The sequence below is a fragment of the Phycomyces blakesleeanus genome, assembly GCF_001638985.1.
Source record: "Phycomyces blakesleeanus NRRL 1555(-) unplaced genomic scaffold PHYBLscaffold_36, whole genome shotgun sequence".
NCBI lineage: Eukaryota > Fungi > Mucoromycota > Mucoromycetes > Mucorales > Phycomycetaceae > Phycomyces > Phycomyces blakesleeanus.
The window spans coordinates 111,278-127,769 of NW_017265166.1; the positions used below are offsets into that span (position 1 = coordinate 111,278).

Genomic DNA, 16,492 nt, shown 5'->3' on the forward strand with positions numbered 1-16,492 from the left:
ATATATATATATATATATATATTAAACATTTAAATGTATACAGCTAAAGGCTCGAACTTTGCCTCTCCTTCTTGTTTGGGGAGTGTATTTGTACAGGGTCTGGACAGTTTGTAACTGGGAATGTAATTTTGGCCTGACAAAAAGACCCGATTGAACTATATCAGCTTTCTTTTGGTGGAACGCACATTGTAAAATAAAAAGGTTACTACTATTAAATAAATAAAATGTGGGTTGCTTGTAGTAGCTTTATACGTTATGGTTGAATGATTTTCCAACCTTTTAGAAAGAAATCCACTGACCTCTTCCTTCTCCTTCCCTATAGATAGATATTAATGTAAGATATACAATCTACATCTTATCTATATTTTAGTTGTTCTTTTGTATTCAATTTTCCACAAGCACCTTATTTATATCCACGACAGATCTTTTTGGTGTTTCAACCTGATGGTTAACATCCTATTTTTTTTTTCAATGGTAGAAGAAGTAGAAAAATTACTCAAAAATAGTAATATTTAAAAGGTCAAAAGTGGAATATAGGAGTGAGAAATATTTATATATTTATATATCTTATTTTATTTGCTGTTGTTGTGCAACATATCACTATGTTTCACTAGAATTGAACACGCCAGGTAGTTCTACAGCTGTAGAATATCTATATACAAATACTCTACTAGACTATCACATGCCTTTTGGTCAATATTATTTTAGCTATGTGTATATATGATATGTATTTAAGAGAAGAAGAAGAAGAAGAGTACGTGACTGCTACAATTTAATACACTTTAAACCATTAGACTATGTTATGTAAAGTCAACTGAACAAAAGATATATCTTTAATGATACACTTCTAGTACTTTTCTTTGGAATAGAATATGGTATTACAGAAATTGTATGGCTGATACTGATGATAAGATAAAATAAAATAAGAAAGATTCAACATATACTTATCGACCTACACTAATGTTAACTAATGATGATAAAGAAGATTACCAAAAGAATAGTTTGACTCCGTTTTGTGGCCTCTGTCTGTCTCTCTATCGTATCCATATAATGCAAACCGGAGTTCTTGTTCGTAAATTCAATCAACCCAAAAATAAATGAGTTATTAGATATGTTTGTATGTAGTGTGTATGACGTGGTCTTTATATATATATATATATGTCAACCTTCTCTCTTATACACACATTTGTTTTCTGCCCAGTTATTTACCCTGTTCAAGCCCAGACCTATTTTATATTTTATTTTATTTTATTTTATTTTTTTTAAAAAAAAGGTTCAACAAAAGTGGCTTCCAATTCAACATGGAACTACATAAATCACCCAAAGACACCAATGCGCATTTTACAAACACAAATCAAGATGAAGACCCTTCAACGGTCGACAACAAACGACTTCGAATAACAAGAGCCTGGTAATATAAATAATATAAATAAATATCTTTTTTTATTTTGACTAATGAACTAATTGTAATTGTCTTACTAAATTATTCAAACAAACAATGTATATATAAAAACGACTTAGTGACTTTTGTAGACGTAAGAAAGTAAAATGTTATTCTTCTCCTGGAGGTCAATGCTCAAACTGTCTTACTTATGGCGTCTCTTGCGAATTTAATGACGGGTAAATATCTATCCCTACAGATTTATCATATTTTTTTAAAAAAAATACTTATCTAACAACTTAGTATACATACATAAATGTATAAAATGAACCAATTTTTTACACACACACACATATATATATATATAGCTCCAAAAAGAGAGGTCCACCAAAAGGGTAATACATACATGCAAATATCTATACAAAATATAGTCTTTTTTTTTGTTTTGTTTTTAATAACTTGTTCAGTATAATATTATACAATTAAACGTAATTTATTTACTTATTTATTTATTTAATCCAATTATCAGGTACATTGACGCGCTTGAGAAACGACTACGAAAGATTGAAAGTGCCTTGGGAAAATCTGCCGGTTATCCTCCGATACCTTCTTCTCAGGCAACATTGCCTCTATTAGCCGACCCTAGTAAAATTTACTCTAGTCCTTCACCCATCGCGACTCCGTACCAACAATACGTCCTACCACCACCTCAACCACAACAACAACCACAACTTCATAATCAAAATCAGAATCATTCAGTACACTCCAACTCCCCAAGATCACCTAGTGTGCTTTTTAGCCCAGCAAACCCAAAAAGACCTCAAGGCATGTCGTCTGATAGAGTCCAGTATCTCGGAGAACTTTCGAGCCTTCAATTCTTTTCGAATAAGATGCAATTGGAGGGACTGTGCCATGACATCTGGAGTGGACAAAAGATTCGAAAATTCGGCAAACAAGTTGTACTAGTCAAAGACACCGGAGGAATCACAGACATTCAGGACACTGACATCATACCGGATTCGTTTCGACAACCGAGCGACGTTCACTATTGGATCTATTCAGTTACTGGTGCAGACCAACACACATGCGACAGGCTATTGAAAATGTAAACCAACAATTTCCGACCCTTAATATTAATCATTACAATTATCAATCCTAAAAAAAAGACATTAAAGAAGATAGGTGTGATTGTAGATAAATTAACCAAAATGTTACATTGTATATATATAATTTTTTTTACCAGTTATTTCGCTAATATTCACCCAGTTCTTCCCGTCGTCAATAAACCCGAATTCTTGAAACAATATCGTGATCAGGCAGACACCTATCCATCTGCAGAACTTCTCAACGCAATGTTGGGTGCTGCGGCTCGGTTTGTAGAATGCGAATCGCATAGCCAGAGAAGCAAAGTATACAGACCTCCAGACACAGCATGGGATGTCCCACTTGGTTGGTCAGATCAATTCTTTGACAAGGCTCAGGCTCTTATATCAGCATCAGCCGCACATCCCACACTTTCCAAAGTTCAGGCTGTTATTCTGATACACAATCACAGTGGTAACATGGATTCAAAGTCATCTGCATGTTGGTTAATGGGTGGTCTCGTAAGTTTGTATATATACAGAAAGATATTAATTGATTAAATCAACCAATTGATTAATTAAGTAATTGATTAATAAGCAACTATAAAATAATATATATATATATATATTATTTTACGGAGAAATTACATAAAACAATAATACTAATAATACTAATTTAACATCTGTATATATATATATATATCATCATCATCATCATCATGCGTACTTTAGGCAATTCGACTGGTAAGCATAATTTATTTAATTTTCTTTTCTTTTAAATTATTATGATTTTTCTCAAGATCTTTGTTGGAATCATATAAAGAACACCCTCTAATTAATATTACTGTTACTGTAGGCACAAGGCCTTGGTCTAAATAGGAATTGCGAAGAATGGGATATATCAGAGAGTGAAAAGCAGACTCGTAAACGATTGTGGTGGGCACTGTATGTCACGGATAGGTTCCATTCTGCTTCTCTTGGTAGGCCAATCAGTATCCGTGACGAGGTAATATATATATATCTTTATTTATTTATTTATTTATTTATTTTATTTATTTATTTTATTTTTTTAAAAAAAAAGTAAATAATCTATACTTATATTTATATCTCTTTCTGTGTGCCTGTGTGCCTGTGTGCCTGTGTGCCTGTGTGCCTGTGTGCCTGTGTGCCTGTGCTTGTGTATGATTATGTAGGACAATGATGTGGGGTATCCAGACGCCACAGCTAGCTGGAGAGAAGTTCTGGATTTACCCAAAGAATTGGATGGGAAGGAAATTACCCGCTTTCCTTCAGCCACCTACCAACCAGCCTCAATTGAGGGTCGAGTGGAGTTTTATCAGTTGTTTGTCCAGCTTGTTAAACTATCAGAGATCCTGGGACGGATCCTCCAAGGCCTTTATACCCCAAAGGCACAGAAAGTGAGCCACGACCACGGCAGTGATGCGATAGTATCCATGCTTGATCATGAATTGACCGAGTGGCGATTTGCTTACCCAAAGGCACTCGAGTCTGCTCATTTTGATGATTTCAATGAAAAGGATGGGTATTTGGCACCAGTTTCAGGTACCAATATATATATATATATATATAATTATTTATTTATTTATAAATACTTACTTTAAAATTATATATATAAATAGCTTCAATTTTGCTGTGCTATTTCAGTCTGTTGATCTTGCTCCATCGACCGTTTATTGAACGTATCTCACCTGGTAAGACCAAAGCCCGGCCGTCGTACTCCTCATTCAGGATTGGAACCAGTGCAGCAACTCGGGGTATGCGAATTGCGTCTCAGATGAAAGTCAGAGATTTCCTGATGTTCCCTTATTCGTTTGGTCTGTACCCGGTTCTGCAGTGCTGCCTGATCCACATGTACAACACCAAGAACCCTGACATCCGCATCTCGTCGCCTGCGATGTCGGATCTGGCCAAGGGTCTCGCGCTTGTGGAGCGACTTCAGGAAATGTCAAGTACAGCACGCCGCCTACACGGACTCTTGAGTATTGTGATGAGCAACAAGGATATTGAGGTCGGGAAACCTGCCGCTGTGGACCACAGTGATGACCGAAAGAATTCGATTCAAAGACAAACCGAAGTAGAACCGGGATCGTTATCATTATCGTCGTCGCTGTCGTCGTCGTCTGCGGTGGCAGCATCACCGTCACCTCAATTGCCGACATCATCGCCATCAGCACTATCATCCAGTCGACCTGCAACGATGCGTGTATCGGATGTCGGTCGAGGAATCTTGAGACAAACTCAACATCAACATCAACAACATCAACATCAACAACATCAACGCCAACGCCAACCTTCAAACTCATCATGGATTAGTTCTGTACACAATATGAACCCACCACCAAAATCACTTTCTCACCCATTACCTCCTCAATCTATGCCATATACAAACAACAACAATAGTAGTAATAGTAATTATATGTATTCTCAACCCGGATTATCGGAAACTATGATTTCACCATTCGACACCCATTCGGCCACTTCTACACCTTCGCCTACATCAACCGGAGAAGCATTCACACTAAAGCAGTTTGGATTCAATATTCCAGGAGAACAGAATATGGCTGACCTTGATTCTTATCAACAGAATATGTCGATATTTTCTGGGATAGATTTCTTGCCATCGTTTTCAATGTATCCGCCCTTTGGAAACGAACCACGATCTCTTGAGATCAATAATGTTACTGGACAGAACAATGTCAGTCTATCATCATCAACAACAGCAGCAACGACAGTCCAATCCACCTTAAATCAACACTCATCATCATCACCAACAGCATTATCATCAGAATCATTACCATCATCATCATCCTCATCATCATTAATAATATCAAGACCAACGACTGATCAACTTGATATTACTACAACATCACACAATACCTCGAATACCACTACTACTACTACTACTACTACTAATAATAATAATTCCGATACTGGTTCTGGTACTGGTTCTGGTAATAATAATAGTAATAATAGTATGGTTTCTGGAATACATGGTAATCAAGATCTGTCCAACAATGTATTCCGGAATAATCCGAACAATCCATTCTGGGGAATCCCTTCGTCTATGGACTGGACTGAATGGAACGAGTGGAATCAACGAACACAAGGGTCTGCTACATGGCAGCCATTGAATTAAATACACAATTATATATGTATATTAAATAAAATAAAATAAATAAATAGATGGGTGGATGATTGCGTAACGTAATATTTGAGTTATTCTGCATTTGTAGATGTGTGTGTGTGATCCAATAGAACAATAGATATCGAAAGAATATTATGATACTTTAACTTTAAAATTCAAAGTAATCAAATAAGGTTACCATAGTAATACGGCTCTAAATCTTATTAATCAATAAAATCTAAAGGTAAAATTCACAAAACATCGACAAAGATTATGATGATGACCAATGCTGTCTATTAAAATAAGATATTATGAATATATATAAAATAAATGAATTAATGAATGAATGAATGAAAGTAAATATCTATATATGGAAATATTTATGTATGTAGGTAGGTAAAGAGGAGAGAGAGAGAAAGAAAAAAAAACAAGATCTATATACCTATATCTATATCGAATGATCTAAATATGAAAAGAAATAAAATGATACATGTGTATAGACACAATATATTTCATTGGCCAAGCTTTTTCTCTTTTCTCTTTTTCTCTAAGCTAAAATATAATATAATAAGAAATAATATAAAATAAAAATTCAAGGTTTCAAATGACCAGCACTTGACACAAAGGAGTGTTATATGTACAGCTATATACATATAAAGAAATTTACAAGACGATCATGATCGACATCCTCCTCCTCCTCCTCCTCCTTCTTCTTCTCCTTCTTGTCCCCCCAGATTTCTTTTTTCTCTTTTTCTCCTTATTTAGTGTCAGTCAGAGCAGAAGATCTTGACGGTGTCTGATAAGGTAAGCCTGGACTTCACCAGCATCAACCCAACACCGATGTTGGATAAGATTGAGGAATGATCTCTCGAGCTGGTTGACTTGCTCAAGGCTATACATGCCACATATTCCAGCCATTCGACAATTTGTTAACCAACAAGGTTTATCTTCATCTGCACAGAGTCTCAAATCCACCTCTTCGTCTTCATCTTCGTCTTGTGAATTTGAATTTTCTTTCGGCGGCTGTTGTTGGCATGTAGCCCATCTAGTGCCATGTAAGAATTTGGAAGCAATTAAGAGAGAGGCTACAATAATTCGATGTGCAGTATCTATAGAAACCAATGAATTAAGTTGAGTTAAATTAAATTTTTTAAAAAAAAATTAAAATTTAATGATTTAATAATTTAATATATTTTACCTTGGTTGCCTACTGCATGTCTTGGTAAGGCTTCTTTGCAGCGTTCAATGTAGATAAGGGCGACTACGGCAATATGGCACGAAATACGAGCCTGTGAAGTGACTTTGTGGATAAAATAGAGTAATTCGGGTGCTGTTCGATGACCTCGTGGTGAATACCGGACTGGTAATAAATCGCCCATGGTCAAAGCAAAGAAGTCTATTTGTTTTTTTTAAAAAATGTATATATAGATCCATAAATATTTGTTAAATAATAATAATAATACTGAAAAAAGAAAAACTTTCACTACTGTTACTGAATTTTGATTGAATTCAATTGAGTAATAGTGGCTATCAACAAATGAATGTCTTGTCATTTACCAATCAGTATATTTGGCAGGGGTCGAATGCTGGGGTGGTGTATAGTATTTTTTCGATGACTGAGGGGTTGGCAAGATGACAGGGACATTGTTGAAGAAGTAGTGATCATGTCTATCATTTAATTGGATAGTGTATAGTTGTTGTTGTTGATTGTTGATGATTGTTTCAGGGTAGTGAAAGAAAGAAAGTGTTATGAAATTAAAAGCAGAAAATAGAAAAGCGTAAAAGAGAAAGAAAGGTTTTGAATTTGATATATATATTTTTTAAATAAATAAATAAATAAAAGATTTAAGAAATTTGTGTAAAGAAGCAGGTCAATTTATACAATTTGATGGCAGCTTCCATGTGAGAAATGCATAAAGAAGACACATTGGAATTATTCCAAACCAAATCAAATCAAGAGTGTGAACCAATCCTTTGTCTCTTAGGCCGCCTGACTTGAATTTTTTCTTTTTTAGATTATTTTTTTCTTATCGTCTCTCTCTCTCTCTCTATTTTGCTTTGCTTTTCTTTGCTTTGCTTTGCTTTGCTTTGTCTCTTTCTTATTTTACACCCCCCAAACCCTCCCTCCATGTTAAGAGGTACAGGCTCGTGTGATGGTTGAAAAGACATTTGCCATGAGTTACCGCATGCTCAGGCTTGGATAATAAATTATAATATATATATATATATAAGTCCAACCCTTTTTTTGTGTGTGTTTTTCTATTCTCGGCCATAAGAAAGAAAGATATACCTTTATTGTTCTACTTCTTCTACTTCTTCTACTTCCTTGAGTCTTGGCTATTATGTAATTGTGAGTTATATAATCATATAAGAAAAGAAAGGTTTTGGTTTTGGTTTTGGTTTTTCTAGGGTTATATTCCCAACAACAACAATAGTAATAATAAAAAAAGAGAATGTCTGTTGATATGCACAACGCCTTGCATCTAAAGAGGAACACATCATGACTTTCATGTTCCGTTCACCTTCTTTTCCCTTTCCTTTATCTATTTATATCGGTTGTATTATATAATTATGGGGTCATCTTAACACCGACTTTAATGTGGGGAAAAAGAGAGAGAAAGAGAAAGAGAAAAAAAATTATCTGTGTTTATCTTGATCTCTATAGATAATATATCGGGTATTATTCATTAGACAAAAATGGTTAAAGAAGTATATGCTATTCATTGACCATAAATCTACGATTACCCTTTATTTTTCTTTTTTGGTTATTAGTAATAGAAATATATAGTGGGAATGAAGTAGGCATAATTCCAAAAGAAAACAAGGGGGGCGATAATTGGTTATAGAAAGATATAGATATATAGAGATTAGAGTGGAAGAATAAATAAGGGAAAAGGGAGGGGGGTGGGGAGTAACGGATGGGTGGAAACGGAGAAACCGGTTACTCGCATGGCCCTTGGGATAGACAATAGGGCATAAGCCGGATGATTGCGTAAATAACAAGAGTAATATTTTATTCCATTCTTGAATCTCGTGGGACTGGGATGAGCCCATGAAGGCCCATTCTTTCCAAATTCCCTTCTATTTCCCTTTCAAGAATCCATTAACCCGCAATTGTGGCGAATGAACAAAACAACAAAAGAGATAATAATAATAGCTACAGTCCTCCTAAAAGTAATTCTGATTATAACTACAATTTCCTTTTTATTTTTTAAAAGAAAGAAAAATTATAATCGATTTTTTGTGCCCATCTGATTTCTTGGTATTATTTTATTTTATTTTATTTTATTTTATTTTATTTTATTTTATTTTATTTTATTTTATTTTATTTTATTTTATTTTATTTTATTTTATTTTATTTTATTTTATTTTATTTTATTTTTACGCAAAATATTTTTCCATATGTGGCGAGAAAACTCAAAAACTCAAAAACTCAAAAAGAAATAGAGCAAAATGCGCAAATAAAATAAAATAACAAAATATATGGGGGGTTGGGTACGCAAAATATATAAAAATATATGGAACTGCAAGACCACGTTCCAATTTTGAGAGGCACAAAGATGATCCGGCCATGTGCATTTAACGGATAAGATTTCTTGTGTAATGTATAAGGTAGTAATGCTTGGCCTTCAATTCAGTGTGGCAAAGTGTATAGTGTATAAGTTTGTTTGGAAAAATGTTTCATACTACACACCCATACACTGTTTTTGAATGTATTAATCGTTCTTTCCTGTAGTTGTAGTGTCTGATACTAGGGACAAAAATCGTAGCCTACATTGTGAAAATCAAGTGAGAATAAGGAGAGAGAAAAGAAAGAGTCCGTGTGATCAAAGGTCATGTAAAGATACTTCTTTTCCCTTAACATACATGTATACATACATATATACATAAATATACTTTTATGGATTGATATTAATAATCTTTAGTTAAGTCTTGTTCTTTACAATTATATATATATATATATAAAAAGAAAGAGAGAAAGAATCCGTAAAATAATTCTGTAGAACCCTACTGTTTTTATTTTCACTTCCCCTTTTTACCCTTCCTCCTTTTTTTTGTCTATTTTATTATTGACAATATTTAACAAGGTGTCATGTTTGATTTCTATGGGCATATAAAGACTGATATGCATTAAAATCTATTGCTTGGAATTTCTTAACAAATCATGGTAAAAGTAATAATGATAGCTAATTGATATTACGAATTACAAATTGCGAATTCCCTCACTCACATGTATGCATTTATATATGTATATATGTGTTTGATTATTTATTTTGTCAAGAGAAATAACATATATATATATATGTTATGTCGCAAATTTCTATTTCTGCAAAACACAACTTTTATTTCAATTATCGCCAAAAATAAATTATATACAATAAAACAAGAGAATAATAGTTTACATCCGGTCTCCCCATGCATTGGTTTTGGCAGACTTGCCTGCTTCCAACCCTTCTCTAAAAAGCTCTCCTTTGGATAAATCATCATTTCTGAAATTATCGTATTCAGATTGCTGTCTCTGTCTCTGACTCTGACTCTGATACCCTTCCTCCTGTTGACTCTCCTTTCTAAGCTTGGCCCATGAATTGTCTGTGGGCGCATGCTCAGCACGGACCTTATCCCAGGCCGACACGGTGCTTTCCTTTCTCAGCCCCTGTACCTCATCAAAAGAATCAATATTATTACTGTTATTCTTATCATAATTCTTGTCATTCTTCTTTTCCTCATCCCAGAAAACGTCTCCTCTTGGTCCACCAACAGAACCACCAAACTCCCTGTTCAATTCGTTTTGTGGTTCCTCTAAACCTGGTCCAGGAACCCTCGTGTGGTTTTGCCTTTCTTCTGGTGTCATTGGACGAGGCCGGCTGGTGGGACTGTCACGTGTGTATCCGCGAGAAGCCATCACTTCGTTTCTGTGGAAATATTTCCATTCATACATAACATTAATAAAATAAAATAAAGTTATATATATTGTAATCACTTACTGAACATCGATAACCAAATTTTTTAGGCGATCAGGATTAGGAAGCTTATTAATAGTATTCATTCCCGCAGTAATTCCTGCAATAAACCCTAGCTGAGAGCCGAGAAAAAATCCACCGCCAACAAGGAAGATTGATCTTAATGGAGAAAATTGCCTTCTTCTAGCTATCATTATTTTTTTATTATTATTATTATTGAAAAAAAAAGAAACAAAAAAAACCAAAAAGTAAGTATATAAAAATTCATTCATTCATTCATTCATTCATTTATTGTATTGATATTGATATTGCTCTAATAATGACAATAAATAAAGACTTGGAATCTCTTGCAACTTACACAAATAAAATGCTGCTGCTGCACCAGTAAAACCTCCAAAACTAGCTTTATGAATGTAAAGAATTTTTAGTAATGAACACTTTCATTCGACCAAGAACCCAATAAAGATATATATATATCATACTTCTGGTACTGAGTTGCTTTCTAGAAGTATCGATTGCTAATTTCTCTTCATCGGTGAGATTGTACTGCTTGACGCGTTCTTTGACAATGTCAAGAGTGGGATCTTGTCTTGACATGCTGTATTGTGTGTGTGTGTGTGTATCCTGTCAATGAGGACAAGTGTTTTATTTTATTTTATTTTTATTGGCATATCAATCAAGTCGGTTCTCTAAATAGAAATAAAAATGGTAATTTCGCATTTCCGCTTTCGTTTATGGTCTTCTACATCAAAAACTTTATTAATGTCCCAAAAGAAAAGTTAATGAATAGACCTCAATATAGCATTTTACGGAACTTATATAGGTTTTATGTAAAAACAAGCTGTAGTACACTTCCAAAAACAAGTCTATCTTTAAGAAAAAGAATTATTTATGGTCTTCTCCAGCATACGAGCCAAATTATTATCCCAAGTAGATTGGCTTTTCAATCCAAATATAAAAGTATAAACCCAGAAAGCAGTCATTTTTTCCAAAATGTAAAAAGCAAAGGTTACTACTAAACTGTCCTGTAAAAGTTACATTTTATAAATTCTACATATGTAAGATAATGCGTAAAGGCGGTTATATTATTGAAAGAATTGAAAGAATTGAAATAAGGTCTTTAGTAGACTGCATCTGATGTTGAAAGTATCTCTAAAATAACGGCAAATCTTCTTTGGGACATTTGGATTTTATTTAGCAAGCCCTTTTGAGGCCGGCGAATGTTCAGAGCCAAATTACGTTTTTAGAACAAAGTGAAAATTATGTCATAAAACCTACTACATAAAGTAATTTAATAGCTAAATTTGCAATTATTAGAGAGGGTGTCGAGTTATGATAATTTCAAGATGACTAAAAAATAATTATTTGTAAAACCCAATCAAAAATAAGAATAAAGCTCAGACACAGTTATGAATATTATAAGTTGAAAACATTGATACTAAGAAATTTAGAGGAAATAGACCTTAATAAACTTGACTTTCCAAGGCCTATTTTATTAAGTAAGTATGAAGAAAATGCTACTGGCTATCATACATTTTGTTTTGAAGTGGGAAAAATAACCCCAATTTTTACTAGAAATTTAGTGAGCATTTGAAGTAAAAAATCAGGGATTACCTAACTTTTGGCTTCAAATGCTCACTAAATGGCCTCCACCATGAAATTTGCAAAACAAGTATTGGAATTTAATTCGCCGCGTAAAATAAAAAATTGCAAACGTTTGCAATTCAGGCTCGAAGACACCCTCTCTATTCACTTTTTTCCATTCTTAAATAATTTGGCCCGTATGCTGGAGAAGACCATTATTGGATTCGTTACTCCTAGTTGTTTTTCTTCAAATGGCAAGACCGCTTGCGATCCTGTGAAGTTGAAAAGATGCCATCGAAATTAGACTCAGGACAGTTGGACGGTGTCGTGAGGGTTGAAAGGGATTGACAGAGCGGATGCAGAGTCGATGGAAGACATCAAGGACAAGCAAACCAAGTGGAATATCCATCAGCAGTTTGCATAAATCACACAAGTTATTCGGTAGCTGGAGAGTCCCTAATTCATACATGACATAAAGGCCATCGGATGGCAACACCAAGAGATAGAAGGTAATGGATCGTCCAATGATTTGCAAACCTAGAATACCCTCCAAGTTTTGTGCGTCGAAGGCATTCTTGCAAAATATCGCCACTCGGATCAAATCGTTCGACAACAAAAAGTTGGTTGCTTCATGGCATACTGGTTTTACTTCACCGTATCCATGGCTGGTCGACCATTTCACACCTTTCAAGCTTGTTACGGTAAGATCGGGACGACGTGTCCACAAGGTTTCGTTTTTTCGTGCTTCGACTGTTATGTCGTTTGTCCATCGAATAAATACCCCTTCTTCAGGATCATCAAACAGGCCGCATAAAAACGGATCAACGAATCGGGTAATAAGTTCGGATTCGTTCACATCCTCTTCAATTGGCACACGAGGTAACTTTTTAACTAACTCGGTTAGGCCATTGGCAAATTTGCGTTCATGTGGCAAAATATCAAGTTGCAGAAGTTTCACAATCGCTTGACTGCGACTGATTGCTTCGATGTCGAGTTCCTGTATAATGTTGATCATATTGGTTACCGTTTTGATTTGCATACGAGCCAAATTCAATCCATAAATGGATTTAATTTTGTTCATGGTCTTTCTGAGGCTGGCTTCGCAGAAATGCGGTGACAAGTTGTCTGGATATTTATTTGGTGATAGCAGTAAAATTGAATTGATCGCCATAGCATGGTGTATATGATCTTAAAGGGAGAGCTTCCATTCTTGTCGTAAAATCGAACACTGGAATTCGTACATCGCGTTTGTCACATCAAACTGCTGACCGACAAAATGATCATCATGGTCCACAGGCGGAAAAGACAAATCTTTTGGATCCAACAGCTCAATCTCCAGATAGCGATCTTCAGCTCTTGTGCTCGAGCGCTGTGGTGATCCAGACACTCGGATATTGGATTTATCACATATAAGAACATATTCATATTGGGATAGCATAGTAGCTATCATCTTGTCAGTATAAAATATATATAAACGATTAAGTAATCAGGCCAATAATTATTACAGTTAGTACTGTAGATAATATCTTAAAGATTGTTAAGATAACTATATCATACTGCCGGGTAAACTGTGTCAGATCGATATGGAGCTAATTTAGTAGGAAGTCCTAAAGCTCTAGTATAAAAGAGAAAAGAATAACTAAAAGCTAAAAAAAATACGATTTACAATTTGATGTTATAATTGTAACACCGACACTAGTTAAGCAGTAAATACACTTTAATAACCAAATATAGTAAAGGAAGAAAGCCTTAAGAGACTGAGACGTAATGACAAAAGCAGATTGTATTTTCTTATAAAAAGGGACGCTTTTTATTTATGAATAAAGGGCAGCTTATATAAAGTCTCAAAGTATTTCTATACGTCTCTATTATCACATTTAAAAATTTTTCTATTGTTTCGTACCTGAAATACAACAAGCGCCACTTTGGAAGAGATATAACGCAATGGACGTCATTCAGATGCTGCTGCAACGATGATTGTTCTTGATCATGGCTGCTTTCCTGTCGTTGTCGTGATGGCGACGGCTCTCGATTTTGACCGTTGTTCTGATGCTGTTGTGCTGTCGACTGTGATTTTGTATGCTGGTGTTGGTCGGCTAATGATTGATGATGACAAATATAAAAATGGTCTTTCAATTATTTTATGTCTGCATAATGCGCGGAACAAGCTGGGCAACCGGCGTGTGCTTCAATCAAACCGTGACCGTTTCCACATTTCACAAAGGTATATTTCTCGTTGTTTTTTCTTCGGAATCCCAGAGATCTGCGAGGTGTAGATATACCGTGGATATTCAGGTGTTCTCGAAGTCTCTGGGGTGAAGAGACTTAACCTTCGCCTTCAAAGCATTTGTTTACGATGGTAATGAGCTTCGATGAAGTTGCTATAACAAACTTACAACATTTTTAAAAAAAAAGGGGGGAGAAAAAAAAAGTAAAAGTAAAAAAGAGGGAGCAAAAGTGTTTCAATTTATTTTAACTTGCCGACAATCTCAACCAATCATTTGAGTTGGGCGTTTAGTTGAGCGTTGAGTTGCGTTGAGTTGCGTTGAGTTGCGCGTTTTTTTTTATTTGCATTGGATATTTTATAGTCTCTCTTTGTGGAGACACTTGTCAAAGCATTTAGCAGAATGAGAAACAAAGCCTTGGAAATCACTAAAATATAAGCTGTTACATGCTTCACTAATCCTTGTCATGAGCGTTTCTTTTTCCAAAAACTTATTTCGCTTAACTTTACTCTTGACGACTGACCAGAACTGCTCAATTGGATTTAGTTCAGGAGAATACGAAGATATACGTACTTATATCACTTGAGCTGTGAATAGGAGCGTTATCCATGACAAGGTAATGTCCCTTCATATCGGGATACTTGTCCATTTCATCAAGAGTGGCCTTTAAAAAGCTCAGATAATGCCCTGTCACTGTTCCTATACTATAACCATCAGTTGAACGTCAAATCTTTCTCTTTTTAATGCGTTTTGAAACTCTCAAACTGACATTGATTAAACCAGTTGCAGATATTGCACCTAAAATCGATGTTGTGTTTGCTTTAGTTGTAGGCACTGTAATTACGGCGGGAGTTCCCTTCTTTGACCAGGCCATACCTCGTTTCAAATTGATATGAAAGGCTGACTCCTCAAGAAAGACGCAATTTGTTGTGAAATACAAGTCAGTTTTCTGCCACTTTTGTACCCAATGGTACCTTTGTTGAATCTTTTCTTCGCTGTTTCTTTCTACAGGCTGGAACTGTACCTGCTTAATAGATGGTTGCGCTCAGTTGTCATAAAGCTATAAATAGTGCTATGAGAAGCATTAAGACCCGCAAAATTTTGTGTTAAACTTTCTGTCACTTCAATTACAAGAGCAGAGGGATTCTCATCAATGTAATTTAAAAGAAACTGCTTATGATCTTCTCCAAGAATACGACGCCGACCTGACTTTCTCTTCTTTTCGAAGATGCTTTCAGGGTCTTCGTAATAACGTTTAATCCATTTCTGTGCTGCTCGGACATGAAGATCCAATTGTCTCGCAGCTGCAGAAGCATTCAAGCATTTGCTGAAAAATAAATGAAAAAATCGAGATTTATCGTCATCAGAATAAACTGTATAGCAGCACTTATTGCATTGTTCCATATAAACATCCTCACTGCTCCTCTCATCAAAAACATGACCTTGTCTATCTTCATAGAAAAATTGCATACCCATCTTCAATGTCTGTAAAATAAATTGTAAATAGGAAGAAGAAAGTAAAATTGACACAGAAAATCGTCCCTTTTTTTTTTTATAACAACAATTCATGCCAAGAAATGTTATTGGGCAATTAACTAAGCGACAAGTAAAAATAAGTGAAGTTTGTAATGTGAGCACAACTTTATTTTTGGATCAGTCGACATCATTGTTGAACACGCAATTTTTTTGCACGACATCAAACTCAAAAGCAGCGACTTTACTTTCTGAAATGACTGTATATATTTAAATAAATAGAGAGTCGGACACTGGTGGTGTCACCACGTGTCATTGTGAAAATGCTTATGTTTTTATATATATTCTTTGTTTGTCTATTCTTCTTGTACCTGTAAAGAAAGTAGAAAGCCAAGAAATATAGCCGATATATATATATATATATATAAGAGAGAGAGAGAGAGAGAGAAGTCAGCTGTGAAAAGTGAGTAGAGAGATCTTCATGTCTTGACGAATCTGTGCAACCTTTGACGATATTCTGGTTAACGCGTTTTGTGTATTTAGTGTGTAGTTTGTAGTGTGTGATTAGCGGAGAAATGAAGAGAGGGTGTGAGGGTGTGAGGGTGTGAGTGGGGGGGGGGGGGGGGGGGGGGGGGGGGGGG

General features: G+C 35.1%; 7 protein-coding genes across 7 annotated transcripts; 2 read left to right on the forward strand and 5 right to left on the reverse strand.

The window, feature by feature from the left end:
• Nucleotides 1-1,301: 1,301 nt before the first annotated feature.
• On the forward strand, nucleotides 1,302-2,490 carry PHYBLDRAFT_70850 (Zn(2)-C6 fungal-specific transcription factor; the record flags this gene model as incomplete). The annotated part of the gene is made up of 4 exons (XM_018442348.1): nucleotides 1,302-1,411; nucleotides 1,522-1,620; nucleotides 1,750-1,776; nucleotides 1,911-2,490. The coding sequence occupies 4 exons, from the start codon at nucleotides 1,302-1,304 to the stop codon at nucleotides 2,488-2,490; spliced, it is 816 nt and encodes a 271-aa protein (XP_018284429.1).
• Nucleotides 2,491-2,733: 243 nt separating this feature from the next.
• Nucleotides 2,734-5,620, forward strand: PHYBLDRAFT_70851 (fungal-specific transcription factor; the record flags this gene model as incomplete). Its single annotated transcript, XM_018442349.1, has 5 exons — nucleotides 2,734-2,985; nucleotides 3,196-3,207; nucleotides 3,320-3,469; nucleotides 3,657-4,026; nucleotides 4,104-5,620. 5 exons carry the CDS (start codon nucleotides 2,734-2,736, stop codon nucleotides 5,618-5,620), a joined length of 2,301 nt encoding a protein of 766 aa, XP_018284430.1.
• A 759-nt stretch (nucleotides 5,621-6,379) lies between these two features.
• PHYBLDRAFT_152465 (hypothetical protein) lies at nucleotides 6,380-6,987 on the reverse strand (the record flags this gene model as incomplete). The annotated part of the gene is made up of 2 exons (XM_018432923.1): nucleotides 6,380-6,717; nucleotides 6,807-6,987. 2 exons carry the CDS (start codon nucleotides 6,985-6,987, stop codon nucleotides 6,380-6,382), a joined length of 519 nt encoding a protein of 172 aa, XP_018284431.1.
• Nucleotides 6,988-10,007: 3,020 nt separating this feature from the next.
• PHYBLDRAFT_70853 (hypothetical protein) lies at nucleotides 10,008-11,166 on the reverse strand (the record flags this gene model as incomplete). Its single annotated transcript, XM_018442350.1, has 4 exons — nucleotides 10,008-10,521; nucleotides 10,594-10,756; nucleotides 10,928-10,972; nucleotides 11,052-11,166. 4 exons carry the CDS (start codon nucleotides 11,164-11,166, stop codon nucleotides 10,008-10,010), a joined length of 837 nt encoding a protein of 278 aa, XP_018284432.1.
• An 852-nt stretch (nucleotides 11,167-12,018) lies between these two features.
• PHYBLDRAFT_79945 (hypothetical protein) lies at nucleotides 12,019-13,168 on the reverse strand (the record flags this gene model as incomplete). The annotated part of the gene is made up of 1 exon (XM_018443529.1): nucleotides 12,019-13,168. One exon carries the CDS (start codon nucleotides 13,166-13,168, stop codon nucleotides 12,401-12,403), a length of 768 nt encoding a protein of 255 aa, XP_018284433.1. The 3' UTR covers nucleotides 12,019-12,400.
• A 174-nt stretch (nucleotides 13,169-13,342) lies between these two features.
• Nucleotides 13,343-15,252, reverse strand: PHYBLDRAFT_175204 (hypothetical protein; the record flags this gene model as incomplete). The annotated part of the gene is made up of 5 exons (XM_018437446.1): nucleotides 13,343-13,603; nucleotides 13,711-13,768; nucleotides 14,057-14,249; nucleotides 14,352-14,463; nucleotides 15,148-15,252. 5 exons carry the CDS (start codon nucleotides 15,250-15,252, stop codon nucleotides 13,343-13,345), a joined length of 729 nt encoding a protein of 242 aa, XP_018284434.1.
• A 131-nt stretch (nucleotides 15,253-15,383) lies between these two features.
• PHYBLDRAFT_175205 (Homeodomain-like DNA binding domain-containing transcription factor) lies at nucleotides 15,384-16,167 on the reverse strand (the record flags this gene model as incomplete). Its single annotated transcript, XM_018437447.1, has 2 exons — nucleotides 15,384-15,863; nucleotides 16,144-16,167. 2 exons carry the CDS (start codon nucleotides 16,165-16,167, stop codon nucleotides 15,384-15,386), a joined length of 504 nt encoding a protein of 167 aa, XP_018284435.1.
• Between the last annotated feature and the right edge of the window lie 325 nt (nucleotides 16,168-16,492).